The sequence below is a fragment of the Eriocheir sinensis genome, chromosome 16, assembly GCF_024679095.1.
Source record: "Eriocheir sinensis breed Jianghai 21 chromosome 16, ASM2467909v1, whole genome shotgun sequence".
NCBI classification, from domain to species: Eukaryota; Metazoa; Arthropoda; class Malacostraca; order Decapoda; family Varunidae; genus Eriocheir; species Eriocheir sinensis.
This window is the reverse complement of record NC_066524.1, coordinates 4,437,490-4,459,989: the sequence shown is the minus strand read 5'-3', so window position 1 is coordinate 4,459,989 and position 22,500 is coordinate 4,437,490. Positions and strand designations below refer to the sequence as shown.

The following is a 22,500-nucleotide window of genomic DNA, read 5'->3' as shown; positions in this document are numbered from 1 at the left end:
GTGAGGTCACTCTGAAGTGCATGTCACCCACTGTCTGCTCGCCTTGTACCGGCCTGCCGTTAATATTCACTTCCATGCTGGGCTTGATGATAGCCCTGGTCTGGCCCGCCTGGAAGGTGATTTCGGGCGCCGTCGATGGCTGTGGGTGCGACATATGGACGGACGCCACGCCGGGCACAGAGGAGAGCAGAACCTTGCAGCGTGAGCGAGGCGCTCGAAGAAGAGCGCCGTCGAAGGTGAGGAGCTCCGTGTCAGCCACCACATAGGCAGAACGGTTGAAGGGAGGAACGGAGTTGGACAGATTGCCAGGCATCCACGCATAGTAGGTTTCCAAAATCTTGTTGGAGGGGAAGGGGCTGAGTAGATCTGAAGCCAGAAGCAGTTTTTGTGTGAACGACGGCGGCGATTGAATGGTCATGTTCACCACTTGCGAGAGAGAATAGACGGGCCGGTACAGCGGGATTTGAATGCCGACGCGGTACGTGCCGGGCTCGGGGGCGATGATGAGGATGCGCTGCGTCCCCTGGCTGAGTAACCACTCCAGAGTCCACTTCAGCGTTTCCTCCTGGCAAGAATAAAATGTATGAAATAGCTCTCCTCCACACAAAAAACGGTTGAGACAAGAAAGAATGAAACCTAGTGACAAATGAAGCCAAATAATTGTGCATGTTAGATACAAGTGGCTTTGGGGTTTCCTGCTAACCTTGGTCAAGTTTACGATTTTGAGGCTAAAGCTGCGCACCGTAGTCGACGCCCACAGCTTCTGCTTCAACATACGCAAGTCCTTCCTGAGGGAGTCCGTAACCTTGGCCGCCACCTCCATCGAGGCCTGGTACGCCTGGGGGTACTTCTCCCTGAGAGGATCGATCACGTCGGTCTTGATCAGCTGGTACCAGACTGTTCGTTGGAGTTCCTCAAGCATGCGACGAACAATCTCCGACTCCTCGCCCGTGTTTATCCAGCGGGAGATTTGGTCCGCTGCTGTGGATGATACCGGTACTTGGTGACAACCTAACACAGGGTGAGACTTGTGTCTCAGAGAGAGAGAGAGAGAGAGAGAGAGAGAGAGAGAGAGAGAGAGAGAGAGATCCTACCTTGATATATTTCGTTGATTGTGTATCTGAAGTAGTTTTTGAGTGCCAGTATCTGCTGGAAGGCACTGCTCGCCCATTCCCTTTGCATGTGTTCCATGTCTGCCAAGGTCTGGTAGAACGCCTCCCTCACGAATGTAGCCGTTGGCCCGCGTAGGATCTCCATGATGTCCTCCAAAATGGGCCCTAGATCGCTGTACAGCACATCGGCGTAAATCTTCATAATATCCTGTTTGATCTCTTCGGCGAGCTTCCTTATCTCAACGGCAGGGAAGTCAACTCCCTTCTGGGCTGCCTGCCGCTTCACCTCCTCGTAGAGGTGGTCCGTCCACGTCAAGAACGCCTCACTCACTCGATCCACTTCACTCATCAAGAAGTCCTGCACAGAAATACACAGTTACAAAAAGGCGAGAAAGGGGAAGCTGCAAAGCAGTGAGAGAGAGAGAGAGAGAGAGAGAGAGAGAGAGAGAGAGAGAGAGAGAGAGAGAGAGAGAGAGAGAGAGAGAGTTATATATTAATTCAGACCACAAATGACGCTGTGGTCTAGACGAGGTGGTCTGTCTTTAAACCTAAGTGTCAGATAGCTCTACAACTTTGCATTTTTACTTTATATCGGCGTCACACATCCGCGATTTCGCTCTGCGACAGTTGGCGATTTTGAAAATGCACGAAATCGTGGGAGCATCGCCATTGTCTCTGCGAGTTTGCCTCCATTTCATCTCACAACAACATGGCGAGGGAGGGTCGTTCACCTATACGCACACGAGGGCGACAGGCGAGGGGACGTCGAGGTCAATCGTGCGTGAATGCGCGCGACTGTACGCAGAGGAGCCCAAAAAACCGTTGCGACGGTTTGCGATGAACGCAGGGGTTGGCTATTATCGCGCGACCGCCCCTCGTGTAGCCGCTCGACGATAATCGACGTCGCACGCATGGTCGAGAAAACGTCGAGGGCACGTCGCTGTACGATCCCTCATAGATAAAAGGGAGGGCCCCTCAACCTGGCCGTATAGTGCCCACCTGTCCCGCAAGGAAGCCAGTCACGCGCCATGAATAGCCTGTACAAGTTCATCACCAAGAAAACCCTACGGGATCCACAACTCGTCAAAGATATAATCGGGTGTGAGTGCGAGCGTACTGACTGTCAGTGTTGCCACTCCGTTTTAAGAAGTAATACCAGACTACACCAGTAAAGAGTGCCTAATGAGAACAAAACGTACCAGACTGAGTAATTATAACATTGTATACTGGTCTACATACCAATACAAATGTAAATCTATCCCCTCAAGGGTTGCTGGTGTTGAACACTAACGAGTGCATGGCTGGTCATCAATGTAACGACTTACGACACTATACGTATTATTTCCACAATGTATAGAACATAAATACCATCTCTATTTTGTACCAGATCTAGTGGAAGTCGTATTTGTACACCCAAAATTACCAAATCTGGTATGTTCGTAACAAAAACGGCACCACTGCTGACTGGTGGGTCGCGCGCCCACGGACTTTAAACCCTCCCGCTCGCTCGCTGACACCTCGCTTTTCGAGGCAGCGTTGCTGCCATACGTACGATGTACAAAGTCGCTCGCATATACGCGCGCAAACACCGCGACCCCTTGCGTTTGACGAGGGTATGCGAGCGCATACTGCGATGGTCTCTCACTTAGCCGTGCGAATAATCGTGCAATTTTGGCCAATACCGCAGACTTCTGCGAACTTTTTGAACATTCCAAAATGTTCGCGCGACGGGCCGGCACCCGCGAATCGCGCGAACTTTATCGCGCGACTATTGCGGCTAATCGTGGGGACGTCGCTACGATGACGAGCGTATATGCCGATTTCGGAAATTTAAAAAATCGCCAACCGTCGCAGAGTGAAATCGCGGATGTGTGACGCCAGCATTAGTAAATATTAAGTTGAAGAAAGTGTCGATCGAGCTTATTTTTGAAGTAGTCACTCTTGTTGCACTGGACCACTGAAGGTGAGTGCTTATTCTATTCTCGCACTACAACATTGGTGAAGAAAAAAATGATGCAATTTGAATTTACATGTTTACATTTAAGTTTTGTTGCATCATTTCTTGTTCGCAAAGTGTCATGTATCACAAAGAATTTTGATTTGTCCACATTCGTAAAGCCATTAAGTATTTTAAAACATTCGATCAGTTTTCCTCGGAGGCGACGTTTCTCAAAAGAGAACATGATGAGGATGCAGAGCCTCTCGTCTTAAGGTCTATTGCGCAAGGAAAGGATAATTTTTGTTGTCCAACGTTGAACACCTTCTAATTTAGCAATGTCCTTTGCATGGTGGGGAGACCAAAACTGTACCGCATATTCCAAGTGGGGTCTGAATAAACTGTTGTAAAGCGAAAGTATTATTTCTTTCTTTTTAATAAAAAAAAGTTTATTTTAATGAGGCCCAGCATTCTGTTCGTTTTATTTGCTGTATCGATGCATTGCTGTGAGAATTTGAGGTTTGACTCGATTTTGAAACCCAGGTCCTTGACGCATGGAACGCTTTTGAGTTTAACCCCACACATTTCGTCATCGAACCTTTTATTTCTTGTTCCAACTTGAAGAACCTGGCACTTATCTACATTAGAGGGCATCTTCAATCTATCAAACCAAGCTGAAATTTTATGCAAATCTTCTTGGAGGCTTTGTTTGTTTTCGTCAATGAGAAGCGAGTTACCAATCTTTGTGTCATCTGCAATTTACTAATGTGATTATTGATTCCAACATCCACATCGTTGATGTTAATAATGAAGAGCACTGGACCAAGAACCGAGATGTGAGGTACGCCAATACTGACAGGCGCCGACTCTATTAAACCCATCTATTACCACTTTTTGATCTCTGTTGCCGAACCGATTCGCGATCCAATGGTGTACTTGACCGTCAATACCAAGTTGCTTTAATATATACCGTAACGTATGGTGTGGATCTTTATCAAAGGCTGTTTGGAAATCAAGATAGACTACCTCCAGTGATTTGGTTCCGTTATAAACTGAGAAGAGGTCGTTATAAAAAGTCAGGAGGTATGATATAGTCCGGGATACAGTCACCCAAAATTTGAGAGAACCTGACATGACATGCTATACTTTCTTTGAGTGTGTTTTTTATTAATTAATTTGAACTTTAAGGTCCCCTGAATGAAAAAAAATTATGGCCAGTCTCTAATTCCTTACTGTGTTGTGTAAGCCCTCATTAAATACATCCCGGACACACAGATCACATTTGTTGACAACATCAAGTTGAGAAATACAGTTACAAACTTTTTTTCAAATTTTTGTAAACCATTCTTAATGGAAAAATTCACTCGTTTTTTTCATATTTTCACCATTTTCATATTTACTTCACTAATAATCAACCTTGCCCTAAATTCAGACATCATCAAATATGACATACTTTTCAATAAACATTATCTTGAAAATCAAACCAAAATCAAAGACTCGGGGATGATTTCAAATACCTTTACACTCTTAATCTAACATCATAGTCAAGAATTCAACGTAATTCGAACATAATCCTGACCCCAAAGAACATACCTAAACGTACACTGCAGAACTAACCAACAAAACAATGGTTATTGCACAGCTGAATTTGGGTATATCAGTGGGAAGTATCAACAAAAATGAAATTAAACTTTTAATGGAATACCGATAACTGAACACAGACAATAATAAAAATAACATGAAATAATGTACATAACAAATTGCATGTAATTACTGGCAACAGTGTCTGTAATATTGATTGAGAATAACTTGAACAAAATAGCTTAGAATGTGTAATGCATGTCACATGAGAGAGAGAGAGAGAGAGAGAGAGAGAGAGAGAGAGAGAGAGAGAGAGAGAGAGAGAGAGAGAGAGAGAGAGAGAGAGAGAGAATTTCCATAGATTTACATAGAAAATTAGACCACACAGACCCCATGGTCCAGACTAGGTTGTCTGTCCTTAAACCTAAGTGATTCTACATTAATCAGAAGGCTCCAAAACTTTGCATTTCAACTCTAGTTAACATCAAGATGAAGGAAGTGTCGGTCGAGCTTGTTTTTAATTTAAAGGAGCCAATCGTGTTACACTGGACCACTGAAGGTGGAAGCTTATTCCATTCTTGCACTACAACGTTGCTGAAAAAAATTGGTGTAGTTTAAATTTACTTCCCTACATTTAAGTTATATGCCATTATTCCTCGTTCGCAGAGTGTTATGGATCATAAATAATTTTGATTTGTCAACATTCGTAAAGCCATTCAGTATTTTAAAACATTCGATCAATTTTTCTCGGGGTCAACGTTTCTCAAGAGAGAACATGATAAGGGTAGAAAGGCTCTCGTCGTAGTGTTTCAACTCTAGTTAATATCAAGATGAAGGAAGTGTCGGTCGAGCTTGTTTTTAATTTAAAGGAGTCAATCGTGTTACACTGGACCACTGAAGGTGAAAGCATATTCCATTATCGCACTACAACGTTGGTGAAAAATTGTACGGCATATTCCAAGTGGGGTCTGACTAAACTATTGTAGAGTGGAAGTATTACATCTTTATTTTTTCATAAAAAACTTTCTTTTAATGGAGCCCAACAGTTTGTTCGCTTTATTTGCTGCATCGATGCATTGCTGTGAGAATTTGAGGTTTGACGCGATTTTGACACCCAGATCCTTGTATTCAACGCTTCTGAGTTTGCGCCGCGCATTTCGTAATCAAACTTCTAATTTCTTGTTCCAACTTGAAGGACCTGGCACTTGTCTACATTAAAGGGCATCTCCCATCTATCAGACCAAGCTGAAATATTATGCAAATCCTCTTGGAGGCTTTGTTTGTCTTCGTCAGTGAGAACCGAACTACCCATCTTTGTATCGTCTGCAAATTTACGAATGAGATTATTGATTCCAACATCCATATCGTTGATGTAAATAATGAAGAGCACTGGGCTAAGAACCGAGCCGAGAGGGACGCCACTAGTAACAGGCGCCCACTCCGTTAAATCCGTCGATCACCACTCTTTGGTGTCTGTTGCTCAACCAATTCGCGATCCATTGGTGTATTTGACCGTCAATACCTAGTTCCTTTAAATTATAAAGTAATTAATGATGTGTGACTTTATCAAACATTTTCTGGAAATCAAGATAAACTACGTTCAGTGATTTGGGTACGTCGTAAACTGAGAAGAGGTCGTTATAAAAGGTCAATAGTTTTTTTTTTTTTTACCTCAGAGGACACGGCTCAAGGGCAACAAAAAGGGTGCAAAAAAAAAAAAGCACGCTACTACCATAAAAGATAAAAGAAAAGAGTAACCTAAAGAGAAATCAATTTCGGGTGGAGAGGTGTCTTGATACACTCTTCTTGAAAGAGGTCAAGTCATAGGCAGGAGGAAATATAGACAAAGGAAGGCTGTTCCAGAGTTTAACAGTGAAGGGGATGAAAGAATAGAGATGCTGGTTAACTCTTGCATAAGGGGTTTGGACAGTATGGGGATGAGCATGAGTAGAAAGTCGTGTGCAGCGGGGTCGCGGGAAGGGGGGAGGCATGCAGTTAGCAAGTTCAGAACAGCAGTCAGCATGAAAATATCGATAGAAGATAGAAAGAGAGGCAACATGGCGGCGGAATTTAAGAGGTAGAAGACTATCAGTAAGAGGAGGAGAGCTGATGAGACGAAGAGCCTTAGCCTCCACTCTGTCCAGGAGAGCTGTGTGAGTGGAGCCCCCCCACACGTGAGATGCATACTCCATACGAGGGCGGACAAGGCCCATATAAATGGAAAGCATCTGTGCGGGGAAGAACTGGCGGAGACGGCACAGAACGCCCAGCCTCGAGGAAGCTGATTTATTAAGAGAAGAGCTATGAAGTTTCCATATGAGATTTTGAGTTAAGGATAGATCGAGGATGTTTTGTGTTGAAGTAGGTCATAGCTGTTTGTTGTCGAAGAATAGGGGATAGGTGTTTGGAAGATTGTGTCGAGTAGATAGGTGGAGAAACTGTGTTTTTGAGGCGTTGAAGGACACGAGGTTCTTCTTGCCCCAATCGGAAATAATACATAGTAAGGTCTGAGGCTAAGCGTTCTGCTACCTCCAGCCTGGAATCGTTACGTACCTATTGGGTGGATCTTCTATTAAAAGAAGTAGAGTAATGTAGAGAAGAGTCATCGGTGTAAGAATGGATAGGACAGTTCGTTTTGGAAAGAAGATCATTAATGAACAACAGAAAAAGAGTGGGAGATACGACAGAGTGACCTTCTACCACAGCAGAAATAGAATGGTCAGAAAGGAATCTGGAGATAAAGGTACAGAGAGAAGGATAGAAACCGTAGGATGTTAGTTTGGAAAGCAAATATTTGTGCCAGACCCTATTAAAGGCTTTTGATATGTCCAGCGCAATAGCAAAGGTTTCACCGAAACGGCTAAGGGAGGATGACCAAGAGTCAGTTAGGAACGCAAGGAAATCACCAGTAGAACGCCCCTTGCGGAACACCTACTGGCGATCAGATAGAAGATCAGAAGTGGAAATGTGCTTTTGAATCTTCCGGTTAAAGATTGACTCAAAAGCTTTAGATAGACAAGAAAGTAAAGCTAGGAATGGTAGTTTGAGGGATTGGAACGGTCACCCTGCTTAGGCACAGGCTGTATGAAAGCGTACTTCCAGCAGGAAGGAAAAGTAGATGTTGGCAGGCAGAGGCGAAAGAGTTTGACCAGGCTGGGTGTCAGCATGGAAGCACAGTTCTTAAGGACAATAGGAGGAACTTCATCAGGTCCATAAGCCTTCAGAGGATTGAGGCCAGAGAGGGCATAGAAAACATCATTCTTAAGAATCTTAATAACAGGGATAAAGGAGTCAGAGGGGGATAAATAGGAGGAATATGCCTAGAATCGTCTAGAGTGGAGTTTTTAGAGAAAGTTTGAGCGAAGAGTTCAGCCTTAGAGGTAGAGGAGACGGCGGTGTTGTCGTCAGGACTAAGGAGAGGAGTGAAAGATGAAGAAGTGAAGTTGGAGGAGATGTTTTTTGGCTAGATGCCAGAAGTCTTAGGAAGAATTAGAAAAAAGCAATGTTTTGGCATTTTCTATTAGTGAAGGCGTTTTTGGTAAGTCGAACAATAGATTTGGCACGATTCCGGGCAGAAATATAAAGATCATTGTTAACAGGAGTGTGAAGGCTCTGGTACCTATTGTGAGCTGCCTCTCTATCTTGGATAGCACGAGATTAAGCGTGATTTAACCAAGGCTTTTTAGCATGAGGAGTAGAGAAAGTACGTGGAATGTGTGCCTCCATTCCAGAGACAATCACCTCTGTGATGCGCTGACCTCTGTGATGCACTGGGCACACACAGAGGGGTCTCTCTCCTGGAAGCAGTAATCATTTCACGGGAAATTGGAAAAGTACATCCTCAGGTCGTCCCACCGAGAGGAAGCAAAATGTCAGAAGCATCGTCTTTTCGGTGGGTCCAGAGGGTGTACTGGAGCGATAGGACAGGGTACAGAAATAAGGTTGTGACCGGAGGAGCCCAACGGAGAGAACAGTTTGACAGAGTAAGCAGAAGGGTTAGAGGTAAGGAAGAGATCTAGTATGTTGGGCCGGTCTCCAAAACGGTCGGGAATACGTGTAGGGTGCTGAACCAACTGCCCTAGATCATTGAGAAGAGCAAAGATATAGGCTTGTTCACCAGGCTGGTCAGTGAAAGAGGATGAAAGCCACAGCTGGTGGTAAACATTGAAATCTCCTAGGATGGAGATTTCAGCGAAGGGAGAGTGGTTCAAGATGTGCTCCACTTTAGAGTTCAAGTAGTCAAAGAATTTTACATAGTTAGTAGAGTTAGGTGAGAGATAAACAACACATATGTACTTAGTAATAGAATGACAATGAAGTTTTAGCCAGATGGTAGAAAATTCTGAAGTCAAGGTCGTGGGCACGAGAGCAAGTGATGTCGTTGCGCACGTAGACGCAACATCCAGCTTTGGATTGAAATTTAGGATAGAGATAGTAGGAGGGAACAGAGTAGAGATTGATAGGCAGGATCTTTTGTTACGGATGTCATGTTGTGAATCCCCAATTAATGAGTGGCTTTCAAGGTAATTCACAATTTTGTCTTTAATATTGCTCTCGAGTAGCTTACCTACAACTGATGTTAAACTAATGGGCCTGTAATTACTTGGTCTTTTTTGTCTCCTTTCTTAAAAATCGGTGTCACGTTAGCCTTTTTCCAATCCGAAGGGACGATGCCTTGTCGCAAGGACATATTGAAAACGGTTGTGAAGGAGGAGAATATTTCGTTTTTTTTTTTCTTTAAGCAGTATAGGGTATACTTTGTCAGGTCCGGGAATTTTATTTGTTTCCAGGGATTGGAAAGCTTTTAGGACTTCATCGGTAGTTATCACAAAGTTAGGCAATGCATGTTCGAGATTTACGTCAGTACTGTTGTCGTCGCTGGTGTTGGTTGTAGTGATGGGAAGACTGCTAGTAGTAAACACCAAGGAAAAGTAATTGTTTAATAAGTTCGCAACGTGTTGGCTGCCAGTCACTAGTTCACCGTCACTCTTTGTTTAAAGATCCAATTCCACTTCTGATCGCCTTCCTATTGTTTATATAACTGAAGAAGGATTTCGGATTATTTTTACAGGTGGCTACAATGTTTTCTTCATATCTACGCTTTGCCTGACATACTAATCTTTTTAATTGGGTAGGCGGTGGCCGAACTGGTAGCGTACTGGGCCCACATTCACCGCGTGATGGACGACGCGGGTTCGAATCCCCACGCTACCACTCGGATTTTTCAGTCACCGTCGAGTGGCTTAGAACTACCCACATGCTGTCCTGAAGACCACCCATCAACCCGGACTCTAGAGGAAGCCGTCCAAGCGAATCAAGAACGAGTTCCGGGGGGCAGCATGAGCCAATGCAAGATGGCGCCACTATAAACACTCGCCTGCGCCAGAACGGGCTGGGCCGACCATCAGGCCCCACCTGGAAGAAGCCTTGGGCCGACCATCAGGCCCCACCAGGAAGATGCCTACCGGCGCAACAGGCAACGACGTAAAAAAAAAAAAAAAAAAAAATTGCCGCCTGGCTTATGAAGTCTAATGTTTTCGGGCGTGCTTTGCTTTTTCTTTAGCCTGAGAGAGAGAGAGAGAGAGAGAGAGAGAGAGAGAGAGAGAGAGAGAATTACATAGAATTACATAGATAATCAGACCACACAGGCCCTAAGGCCCAAACTAAGTGGTCTGTCCTAAACCTAAGTGACCGTTGTTATGCGGCCACCATAGCGTTGGAACTGACCTAGTGAACATTTAGATGGAGGAGATAGCGGTCAAGAATATTCTTAAACAATGCAATCGAGTTACACTGCACCACTGACGGTGGTAATCTGTTCCAATCTCGAACAACAGCAATAGTGTAGAAGAATTTTGTGCAAGTTGAATGAACTAGTCTACATTTGAGTTTAGCGCCATTATTTCTCCTTCACGTCGAATCATCCATCACAAACAGCTAGGTCGGATCCACGTTGGTAAAACCGTTAAGTATTGTAAAGCATTGGATCAGTTTTCCTCTGAGGCGGCGTTTTTGAAGAGAAAACAGGTTTAGATGTGACAGCCTTTCCTCGCAGGGTTTGTTTCGTAATGAAGGAACCATCTTGGTTGCTCTACGCTGAACACTTTCTAATTTAGCAATGTCTTTCGCATGGTGGGGAGACCAAAACTGCACGGCATACTCCAAATGAGGTCTGACGAAACTATTATACAAAGGTAATATAACATCTTTATTCTTGAATGAAAAATTTATCTAAATCAAACCGATCATCCTGTTTGCTTTTTTAACGGACTCGTTGCACTGCTGGGAAAACTTGATGTTAGACGTGACTGTGACGCCAAGATCTTTGACCGAGTGAACGCCTTTAATTTTAACACCGCACATTTCATAGTCCTTCTTTATATTTCTGGATCCAACTTGCAGAATCTGGCACTTGTTTATATTAAAAGGCACTTCCCATTTTACTGACCAATCTGATATTTTACGCAAATCTTCTTGTAGGCTCCGCCTGTCACATTCCGTAAGTATCGCATTGTCGATTTTCGTGTCGTCCGCAAATTTACCAATGAAATTATTGAGACCAAGGTCAATGTCGTTGATGTAAATGACGAAGAGAACGGGTCCCAGGACAGTGGCTTAGGGGACGCCACTAGTGACTGGCATCCACTCAGAGGTCACTCCATTTATTACAACTCTTTGCTTTCTATTGCTTAGCCAGTGCTTGATCCATTCGCGAAATCTACTCCCGATGCCTATTTCCTTGATTTTATGAAGCAAACTTGTAGTGTGGGACTTTATCAAACGCCTTCTGGAAGTCCAAATAAATAATATCAAGCGATTTAGAAACATCATAGATTGCAAAAAGCTCGTTATAGAACGTTATTAGATTCGACAAACAAGATATGTTGTTACACTCTACGTAGTTAACTACTTCATCTCGAATAATTGTCTCAAATAATTTACCAATAACTGAAGTTAAGCTGATTGGCCTGTAATTATCCGGTAATTTTCGGTCGCCTTTTTTGAAAATGGGTGTTACGTTAGCCATTTTCCAATCACTAGGAACGATACCCTGGTGCAAAGACATTAAACAGCATTGTTAAAGGTCTGAGTATCTCTCTTGATATTTCTTTAAGTAATTTTGGATATATTTTATCAGCTCCTGGACTATTGTTAGTTTTCAGTGACTGCAGCGCTTTGAGAACCTAATCTGCACTGATTTCAAAGTCAGGGAGGGTATGACTGGGATTGTCAATAGTGTTAGGAACAGCAGCAGTATCGGTATAATTACTATTAAAAACTGAGGCGAAATAAGAATTTAACGTGTTCGTTATGCGTTGGCTGTCTGTCGCGATATTGCCCGAATTATCTGTTAATGGGCCAATCCCACTTCGAATCTCTTTTTTGTTGTTTATATATCTAAAATAACTTTTAGGATCTGACTTGAAATTTATCGCAATGTTCGGACCTCCGTTTCGCCTGTTTGATTAAACTTTTGACGTGTCGTCTTGCTTCGTAGTACCGTGTACTATTTTCGGTAGAGTTATCGGTTTTCTTTTGCCTATATTACAAGTTCCTCTTTTGGAAAGCAAGTTTCATTTCATTATTAAACCACGGAGGATTTTTAACTTTTCGGCGCTTTTCACAAGATTGCACGGATTTATTTTGTTCAGTTAGTAATCGAGCTTTAAAGTCTTGCCAAGATTCTTTGACGTCGATGTTGGATACTAATTGAAAGTTCGTCAATGACTGTCTTATTCTTTCAAAATCCGCTCTTTTAAAATTGGGAACCAATACCTTATTCTCTGTAATCCTTGTTTGAGCTCTTATGTCGAGACGCACCAGTCTATGATCGCATGATCCGAGGTGTTCGCCAACGCTAACATTATCAACTAAGTTCTCTTGGGTTACTAATACAAGATCAAGAATATTATTATCGCGCGTTGGTTCACTAACCATTTGGCTAAGGCGGTTATTTTCAACGAAATCTAACATCCTGTGCGATTCCCTCTCAGATCCCGTGAGTGTCTGCCAGTCTATATGCGGTAGATTAAAATCGCCCAAAATCAATGCATCACTGTTTCGGAGAGTTCTTTGCAAAACGCTATATATTATTTCATCATCCTCGCGTGATTGTCCTGGAGGCCTATAAGTGACGAATATATTGATTTTTAATTGATCGGTATTTGTACTCACGCTCACGTGTTCTACATTACTGGCCTTTGGTGTTTTATCAACGGGCTGGAAGCTACTTTTGACGTAAAGAGCCACTCCTCCACCTCTACGATTAACTCGGTCTTTATTGAAAAATATAAAGTTATCTATATTATATTCAGAAATTAAGTCATTATTAGCGGTGTCAATAAATGTTTCAGTTACGTCAATTACATCAAAGTCTTCTGTTTGAGTTTGGCACTGCAATTCATCGATCTAATTTCTTGAGCTTCGAGCGTTAAAGCTAAGAACCCTTAAATTGTCTTTTGTTATAACTCGAGAAACGGAGTTGTTAGTTGTTTTACGATTTACTGAAGTGGTGGCCGCATGACAACTGTCTATATTTAAGTGGACGGGGTGTGAACGCGCGACTCGTTTTTTGCTCTAAAGTCTCGAACAGCGCCGTTAGAGAGAGAGAGAGAGAGAGAGAGAGAGAGAGAGAGAGAGAGAGAGAGAGAGAGAGAGAGAGAGAGAGAGAGAGAGGGTACTATTGGAACAAAACATCTCACCTTCATAGCTCTCGTTTGCTCAGGCTTGTACTCAAAGTCGATCTTGATGTGGCGCGGGGTCTCCAGTTTGATGCCAACGATCGACATGTACTCCTCCCATATGTTGTACCTGTCTGTCTCGGAAAGGCTGATTTGGGCTTTGTAGGGTGACTGTAGACCGACCTTGGCCTTGTAGATGTTCTGGTCGCTGGCCTTGGTTATAGCCACCTCGAGGAAGGCAGGATTACACACGGTGGAGTTAACAATAAAGTTTCCAAGGATAGACGTGTGCCAGTTGCTTCTAAGCGCAAAGCCGTCACACGAGGGACCCTGGCGCGGTTCCACCACGCCGGACACGTCCACCACAGGACGGCCTTCTGTTGCCAAAAGGAAGGTCACTGCCGAGTAATGTTTGGAGATTTGGTCGTATTTGGACCAGACTTCTAACGATTCCTTCGAGGTCGGAGTCTTACTGAAGGAGAAATTAAAGGCAGCAGTGTGTGCAGCCCAGGAAGCTTCCACCAGCACTTTGGGCTTCACCTGCAACACCTGAATAGAAAATGTACTCTCTGTAGCACCAATGATCGCCATTGATTCGTGTTTCAAGTTCACCCTAGTCACACTCACCCTTGAAGAGACGCACTCACTCCTGCAGCAGTGAGTGTCATTGTTAGTGTTACCACTGCACCCTAGTCACACTAACCCTTGAAGAGACACACTCACTCCTGCAGCAGTGAGTGTCATTGTTAGTGTTACCACTGCACCCTAGTCACACTAACCCTTGAAGAGACGCACTCACTCCTGCAGCAGTGAGTGTCATTGTTAGTGTTACCACTGCACCCTAGTCACACTCACCCTTGAAGAGACACACTCACTCCTGCAGCAGTGAGTGTCATTGTTCATGTTACTAGTGCACCCTAGTCACACTAACCCTTGAAGAGACACACTCACTCCTGCAGCAGTGAGTGTCATTGTTAGTGTTACCACTACACCCTAGTCACACTCACCCTTGAAGAGACACTCACTCCTGCAGCAGTGAGTGTCATTGTTAGTGTTACCACTGCACCCTAGTCACACTAACCCCTGAAGAGACACTCACTCCTGCAGCAGTGAGTGTCATTGTTAGTGTTACCATTGCACCCTAGTCACACTTACCCTTGAAGATACACACTTAGTCCTGCAGCAGTGAGTGTCATTGTTAGTGTTACCACTGCACCCTAGTCACACTAACCCTTGAAGAGACACACTTACTCCTGCAGCAGTGAGTGTCATTGTTAGTGTAATCACTGCACCCTAGTCACACTAACCCTTGAAGAGACATACTCACTCCTGCAGCAGTGAGTGTCATTGATAGTGTTACCACTGCACCCTAGTCACACTAACCCTTGAAGAGACATACTCACTCCTGCAGCAGTGACTGTCATTGTTAGTGTAATCACTGCACCCTAGTCACACTAACCCTTGAAGAGACACACTCACTCCTACAGCAGTGACTCATTATTAGTGTGCCCACTGCACCCTAGCCACACTCACCCTTGAGGAGGCAAACTCTCCTGCAGCAGTGACTGTCATTGGTAGTGTGACCAGTTCACCCTAGTCACATTCACCCTTGGAGAGGCACACTCACTCCTGCAACAGTGACTGTCATTGGTAGTGTTACCATTGCACCTTAGTCACACTCATTCTTGAAGAGGCACACCTGCTCCTGCGACTTTGAATGTTAGTGTGACCAGTGCATCGTAGTCACACTCACCCTTCAAGAGGACCACTCACTCCTGCATTAATGACTGTCATTATTAGTGTTACCAGTACACCCTAGTCACACTAACTCTCCCTAACCCTATCAACAGTGGTGTCCCGCAGGGGTCTGTCTGTGTCTCCCATTCTCTTTCTGACATTCATCAATGACCTTCTTTCCACAACAAACTGTGCCGCGACTCTACCTTGCATTATTCAGCATACTTCAACATAAGACCCTCAAAACAGGATTGCAAGACTAGACGGAAACTAATGTCCTTCAATGCCTCAAAAACACTATTTCTCCACCAATCAACTCGACACAATCTTCCAAACACCTATCCCCTATTCTTCGACAACACTCAGCTGTCACCTTCTTCAACACTAAACATCCTCAGTCTATCCTTAACTCAAAATCTTAACTGGAAACTTCATATCTCTTTTCTCACTAAATCAGCTTCCTCGAGGTTGGGCGTTCTGTACCGTCTCCGCCAGTTCTTTTCCCCAGCACAGTTGCTATCCATATACATGGGCCTTGTCCGCCCTTGTATGTAGTATGTATCTCATGTGTGGGGGGCCTCCACTAACACAGCTCTCTTGGACAAAGTAGAGTCTAAGGCTCTTCGTCTCATTAGCTCTCCTCCTCTTACTGATAGTCTTCTACCTCTTAAATTCCACCGCCACGTTGCCTTTCTTTTTATTTCCTATCGATATTTTCACACTGACTGCTCTTCTGAACTACCTAACTGCATGCCTTCCCTTCTCCCGCGACTTGCTGCACACGACTTTCTACTCAAGTTCATCCCTTTACTGTCCAAATCCCTAACGCACGAGTTAACCAGCATCTTCACTCCTTCATCCTTCACGCTGGTAAACGCTGGAACAATCTTCCTTCAACTGAACATCCTCCTGCCTAAGACTTGAACTCTTTCAAACGGAGAGTATCACGGCACCTCTCCTCCCGAAATTAACCCCTCTTTCGGCCACTCGTCTAAATTTTTTTATAGGAACAGTAAGTAGCGGGCTCTATTTTCATTACTGTTTCCTCCTTTTTTTTGCCCCTCAGCTGTTTCCTTCGCTAAAAAAAGAACTCCTGCAGCAATGACTTAGTGTTACCAGTGCACCCTAGTCGCACACCCTCTTGAAGAGAGATACAGTCACTCCTGCAGCATTTACTCTCATTATTTAATGTTAGCTTCGACCCATGACTTAACTCACCCTTGAGGAAAGGTTGGCCTCGATGAGGACGGTGTTGTTAGCCGAAAGGACGGAGCTGAGAGAACCGGTGATCTTGTCAGCCGTGTCAGGGAAGATGTCCAGTTCGAATGAGCCCTGTCGCCTGTCGCCGCTAGCAGCGTACTCGACAACTGCTGTCAAGTCTTTGTCCAGCCTTGGATGACTCATTCGACCTTCAAACGTGGACATGCCGCTCCACTGGTTTTTGTGGTACTCACCGGCCACCTCGTACTTGTGTTCGCCTGCAGCCCTGTTCGGGTAGACCTTGATGCCCGCCATGGAGGGGGAGAGGGTGGCCTCGGCCTCCACGTCGCGGGACGGGGACGCAATCCTGAAGGAGTGTGTGTGTGGGATGGCTCGGCTATACCGTGAACGGTAGGTGCTCCTCTGGTCATCATAGGCGGAGGTGGGCAAAAGTGTGCCGCTTCGCACACCTACCATGGTGCTCACTGCCCTCAGAACGTCTCTGAAAGCCTTCACGTCGAAGGCAATGTCCCAGGTCTTAACTCCGCCCATGGGGAAGGTTTCCAGCTGCCAGCTGAACACCGTTTCTTGACCGCTAAGCTCGCTCACCCATTTGGTGCTGTACGAACAGTCCTGGTTTTCAGTTGAGTAAACCATCTTCATCGGCCTCTCCATGCCCGGGGTTGAGACTTCCGTCTGAAAGTTTCAGTGAATAAGAATGATGCTATTTTAACACTCAGTTATAAGAAACGAAAACAATAAAAAGACGGCATTTTGTAAACAATAAAATGCCATGTTATGAACTCTGTAACAAGTGTTGGACTCAGACTACTCTGTGACTGAGCGTATATAGAAACATAACGAATTGTCCAATCTGCTATCCTCGAAAATGTACATATTACGTTATCGAAATAATCTATGTGAACGAAATGATTGTGTTCATGGTAGGACGGCGAAAATGGCTCGCTTTTTCACTTGAAAGAAAAGAAAAGTTTTCTTGAAGCAGTGCTTGCCTCTTGAAGTACAGGAGGATTGAACTTCCTTCCTTGCAGTGCAAGAGACATACCGTGAGTTGGATGGTGCGGCGTTGGTGATTGCTCTCGTGCTTGGCCTGCACATAGAAGCGTGCGTGACGGTTCTCTGGAGAGATGTACCTCATGTCGCTTTCAGCCTGGAAGCCGTAGTACCCAGCGAGCCGCTGCACACTGAATTCATATGTCAGTTGGTAGTTGTTGCTATTGGCGCTCTTGAAGGTAAAGTCGGCAAAGGCGCTGTAGTCACCACGGCTCTTGATGCCCATCTGCAGCATCCAGTTCTTTCCGGCAGGCGTGTCCACGTTCATCTCGATGCTGCTCCTTTCCCGGTACTGCCGCACCAGGAACGGCGCCTCCACCTTAGCGTTCACGTTGTAGGTCTTGTCCATGACCGTTACCTTCACGCTGCGAAGGTACCAACAAGACCAGATGACCAATACGGAAAAGGGATTATGTGAAAAATGAACAGGGAATGATGAGGCGTGCTTGTGTGTTATAAACACAAAGACACTGCCTTCCTGTAGCACATTAGTGCTTCGTGTAAAGAGGAAGACTTTCTTTGTGTGTGGGATATATTGCGTTCGTGAAACAGGTGTACGACTAGATTGCAGCTGAACACAAACAAAGCAATGTCTTTATGTATATATGCTGCCAGCACCAACAGTGTTTGTGTGTGCGGTGTGTAGTATGTGCACCAACACAGTGTTTGTGTGTGTGGTGTGTAGTGTGTGCACCAACGCAATGTTGTGTGTGCGGTGTGTGATGTGATCACCAACACAGTGTTGTGTGTGTGGTGTGTGATGTGATCACCAACACAGTGTTGTGTGTGTGGTGTGTAGTGTGTGCACCAACACAGTGTTTGTGTGTGTGGTGTGTGATGTGATCACCAACACAGTGTTGTGTGTGTGGTGTGTAGTGTGTGCACCAACACAGTGTTTGTGTGTGTGGTGTGTGATGTGATCACCAACACAGTGTTTGTGTGTGTGGTGTGTGATGTGATCACCAACACAGTGTTGTGTGTGTGGTGTGTGATGTGATCACCAACACAGTGTTTGTGTGTGTGGTGTGTGATGTGATCACCAACACAGTGTTTGTGTGTGTGGTGTGTGATGTGATCACCAACACAGTGTTTGTGTGTGTGGTGTGTAGTGTGTGCACCAACACAGTGTTTGTGTGTGTGGTGTGTAGTGTGTGCACCAACACAGTGTTTGTGTGTGTGGTGTGTAGTGTGTGCACCAACACAGTGTTTGTGTGTGTGGTGTGTAGTGTGTGCACCAACACAGTGTTTGTGTGTGTGGTGTGTAGTGTGTGCACCAACACAATGTTTGTGTGTGTGGTGTGTAGTGTGTACACCAACACAGTGTTTGTGTGTGTGGTGTGTGATGTGATCACCAACACAGTGTTGTGTTTGTGGTATGTGATGTGATCACCAACACAGTGTTGTGTGTGTGGTGTGTGATGTGATCACCAACACAGTGTTTGTGTGTGTGGTGTGTAGTGTGTGCACCAACGCAATGTTGTGTGTGTGGTGTGTGATGTGATCACCAACACAGTGTTGTGTGTGTGGTGTGTAGTGTGTGTACCAACGCAATGTTGTGTGTGTGGTGTGTAGTGTGTGCACCAACACAGTGTGTTCTGTGTGTGGTGTGTAATGTGATCACCAACACAGTGTTTGTGTGTGTGGTGTGTAGTGTGTGCACCAACACAGTGTTTGTGTGTGTGGTGTGTGATGTGATCACCAACACAGTGTTTGTGTGTGTGGTGTGTAATGTGATCACCAACGCATTGTTGTGTGTGTGGTGTGTGATGTGATCACCAACAGTGTTGTGTGTGTGGTGTGTGATGTGATCACCAACACAGTGTTTGTGTGTGTGGCGTGTAGTGTGTGCACCAACGCAGTGTTGTGTGTGTGGTGTGATCACCAACACAGTGTTGTGTGTGTGGTGTGTGATGTGATCACCAACACAGTGTTGTGTGTGTGGTGTGTAGTGTGTGCACCAACACAGTGTTTGTGTGTGTGGTGTGTGATGTGATCACCAACACAGTGTTTGTGTGTGTGGTGTGTGATGTGATCACCAACACAGTGTTGTGTGTGTGGTGTGTAGTGTGTGCACCAACAGAGTGTTTGTGTGTGTGGTGTGTGATGTGATCACCAACACAGTGTTTGTGTGTGGTGTGTGATGTGATCACCAACACAGTGTTTGTGTGTGTGGTGTGTAGTGTGTGCACCAACACAGTGTTTGTGTGTGTGGTGTGTGATGTGATCACCAACACAGTGTTGTGTGTGTGGTGTGTAGTGTGTGCACCAACACAGTGTTTGTGTGTGTGGTGTGTGATGTGATCACCAACACAGTGTTTGTGTGTGTGGTGTGTGATGTGATCACCAACACAGTGTTGTGTGTGTGGTGTGTAGTTTGTGCACCAACACAGTGTTTGTGTGTGTGGTGTGTGATGTGATCACCAACACAGTGTTTGTGTGTGTGGTGTGTGATGTGATCACCAACACAGTGTTGTGTGTGTGGTGTGTGATGTGATCACCAACACAGTGTTTGTGTGTGTGGTGTGTGATGTGATCACCAACACAGTGTTTGTGTGTGTGGTGTGTGATGTGATCACCAACACAGTGTTTGTGTGTGTGGTGTGTGATGTGATCACCAACACAGTGTTTGTGTGTGTGGTGTGTGATGTGATCACCAACACAGTGTTTGTGTGTGTGGTGTGTAGTGTGTGCACCAACACAGTGTTTGTGTGTGTGGTGTGTAGTGTGTGCACCAACACAGTGTTTGTGTGTGTGGTGTGTAGTGTGTGCACCAACACAATGTTTGTGTGTGTGGTGTGTAGTGTGTACACCAACACAGTGTTTGTGTGTGTGGTGTGTGATGTGATCACCAACACAGTGTTGTGTTTGTGGTGTGTGATGTGATCACCAACACAGTGTTGTGTGTATGGTGTGTGATGTGATCACCAACACAGTGTTTGTGTGTGTGGTGTGTAGTGTGTGCACCAACGCAATGTTGTGTGTGTGGTGTGTGATGTGATCACCAACACCGTGTTGTGTGTGTGTGTGTGTGGTGTGTAGTGTGTGCACCAACACAGTGTTTGTGTGTGTGGTGTGTAGTGTGTGCACCAACACAGTGTGTTGTGTGTGTGGTGTGTAATGTGATCACCAACACAGTGTTTGTGTGTGTGGTGTGTAGTGTGTGCACCAACACATTGTTTGTGTGTGTGGTGTGTGATGTGATCACCAACACAGTGTTTGTGTGTGTGGTGTGTAATGTGATCACCAACGCATTGTTGTGTGTGTGGTGTGTGATGTGATCACCAACAGTGTTGTGTGTGTGGTGTGTGATGTGATCACCAACACAGTGTTTGTGTGTGTGGCGTGTAGTGAGTGCACCAACGCAGTGTTGTGTGTGTGGTGTGTGATGTGATCACCAACAAAGTGTTGTGTGTGTGGTGTGTGATGTGATCACCAACACAGTGTTGTGTGTGTGGTGTGTAGTGTGTGCACCAACACAGTGTTTGTGTGTGTGGTGTGTGATGTGATCACCAACACAGTGTTTGTGTGTGTGGTGTGTGATGTGATCACCAACACAGTGTTGTGTGTGTGGTGTGTGTTGTTCACTACAACAGTGTATTTGTGTGTGGTGTGTGATGTGATCACCAACACAGTGTTTGTGTGTGTGGTGTGTGATGTGATCACCAACACAGTGTTGTGTGTGTGGTGTGTAGTGTGTGCACCAACACAGTGTTTGTGTGTGTGGTGTGTGATGTGATCACCAACACAGTGTTTGTGTGTGTGGTGTGTGATGTGATCACCAACACAGTGTTGTGTGTGTGGTGTGTAGTGTGTGCACCAACACAGTGTTTGTGTGTGTGGTGTGTGATGTGATCACCAACACAGTGTTGTGTGTGTGGTGTGTAGTGTGTGCACCAACACAGTGTTTGTGTGTGTGGTGTGTGATGTGATCACCAACACAGTGTTGTGTGTGTGGTGTGTGATGTGATCACCAACACAGTGTTTGTGTGTGTGGTGTGTGATGTGATCACCAACACAGTGTTTGTGTGTGTGGTGTGTGATGTGATCACCAACACAGTGTTTGTGTGTCTGGTGTGTAGTGTGTGCACCAACACAGTGTTGTGTGTGTGGTGTGTAGTGTGTGCACCAACACAGTGTCTTGTGTCTTGTGTCTGGTGTTTGGTGTGAGCACCAACACAGTGTCTTGTGGCTGGTGTTTGGTGTGAGCACCAACACAGTGTCTTGTGGCTGGTGTTTGGTGTGAGCACCAACACAGTGTCTTGTGGCTGGTGTTTGGTGTGAGCACCAACACAGTGTCTTGTGTCTTGTGTCTGGTGTTTGGTGTGAGCACCAACACAGTGTCTTGTGTTTTGTGTCTGGTGTTTGGTGTGAGCACCAACAAGCAGGAACAGCATACTCACTCTATGTTTGAACGAGTTTGACTGCCGCTCTCCGGCATGATAGTGGCGTCTACGGCAATCTTTTGGGAAGAATCATGGTCAACGTTCCAGAGCACCATCATCTGGCCCTTCTTGCTGTCGAAGTTGACGTCGGTGAAGGCCTTAATTCTGCGTGGGGAAGAGGAGCGGGGCAGCAACAGAAGGTCGGTGCTGGCGTGGACAACACTCTCGCTGATAGACACGTCTGTCTTGGCGTCACAGAGGCGAGGCAGGTACACCCTGGCCTGCAGGGACGGTGTCTGCGAGACTAGAAACTTTGTGTTTAGCATGAAGGACCCAAGCACTTCCTGCTGCTTCTTTAGCTCCACGAAACAAGAGTCCTTTCCTTCCTGGAATTCATGAACGGAAACCCATTGGTAGATGTCGTTGATCTTGATGTTGGTTGCAAGCTTTGTGAGCTCAGGTGTTTTAATGAAATTAACAGGCCCTTGTAGCTTCACGATAGTTTGGTATCCGCGAAGAACAGCGGCATCGACTATGTAGCCCTCATCTTGTCGCATGGCGCGGGCGGCCATCTTGATTGGCAGAATGAACTCAGGGATGTCAACCTGTCAACGGACCAACATGGTTTTGCCAACAGTCGAATCAAAGGATGTCTGGCAAACTGAACCAGTGCCAGATAAAGCCTGTCAGCAAACTAACGACCTAGTGTTGATTAAAGTTTTCTTAACAGAAAGTATATACTTTGAAAAGATCCCACACCTTATAAAATGATATTTTTCAATCAAGCGTAAATCTGA

General features: G+C 45.2%; 1 protein-coding gene across 1 annotated transcript in view; it reads right to left on the bottom strand.

Moving 5' to 3' along the window:
• LOC126999198 (vitellogenin-like) overlaps positions 1-22,500 on the bottom strand; it is a 31,797-nt gene that overhangs the window by 637 nt on the left and 8,660 nt on the right. Inside the window, exons 9-15 of the mRNA XM_050861522.1 lie at positions 21,722-22,308; positions 17,314-17,686; positions 16,266-16,943; positions 13,332-13,859; positions 1,095-1,470; positions 704-981; positions 1-565 (exon numbers count right to left, since the gene is read on the bottom strand). The exon at positions 1-565 is cut by the window's left edge and continues 637 nt beyond it. Of these exons, the coding sequence (XP_050717479.1) occupies positions 1-565; positions 704-981; positions 1,095-1,470; positions 13,332-13,859; positions 16,266-16,943; positions 17,314-17,686; positions 21,722-22,308 (3,385 nt within the window). The remainder of the gene's footprint in view (positions 566-703; positions 982-1,094; positions 1,471-13,331; positions 13,860-16,265; positions 16,944-17,313; positions 17,687-21,721; positions 22,309-22,500) is intronic.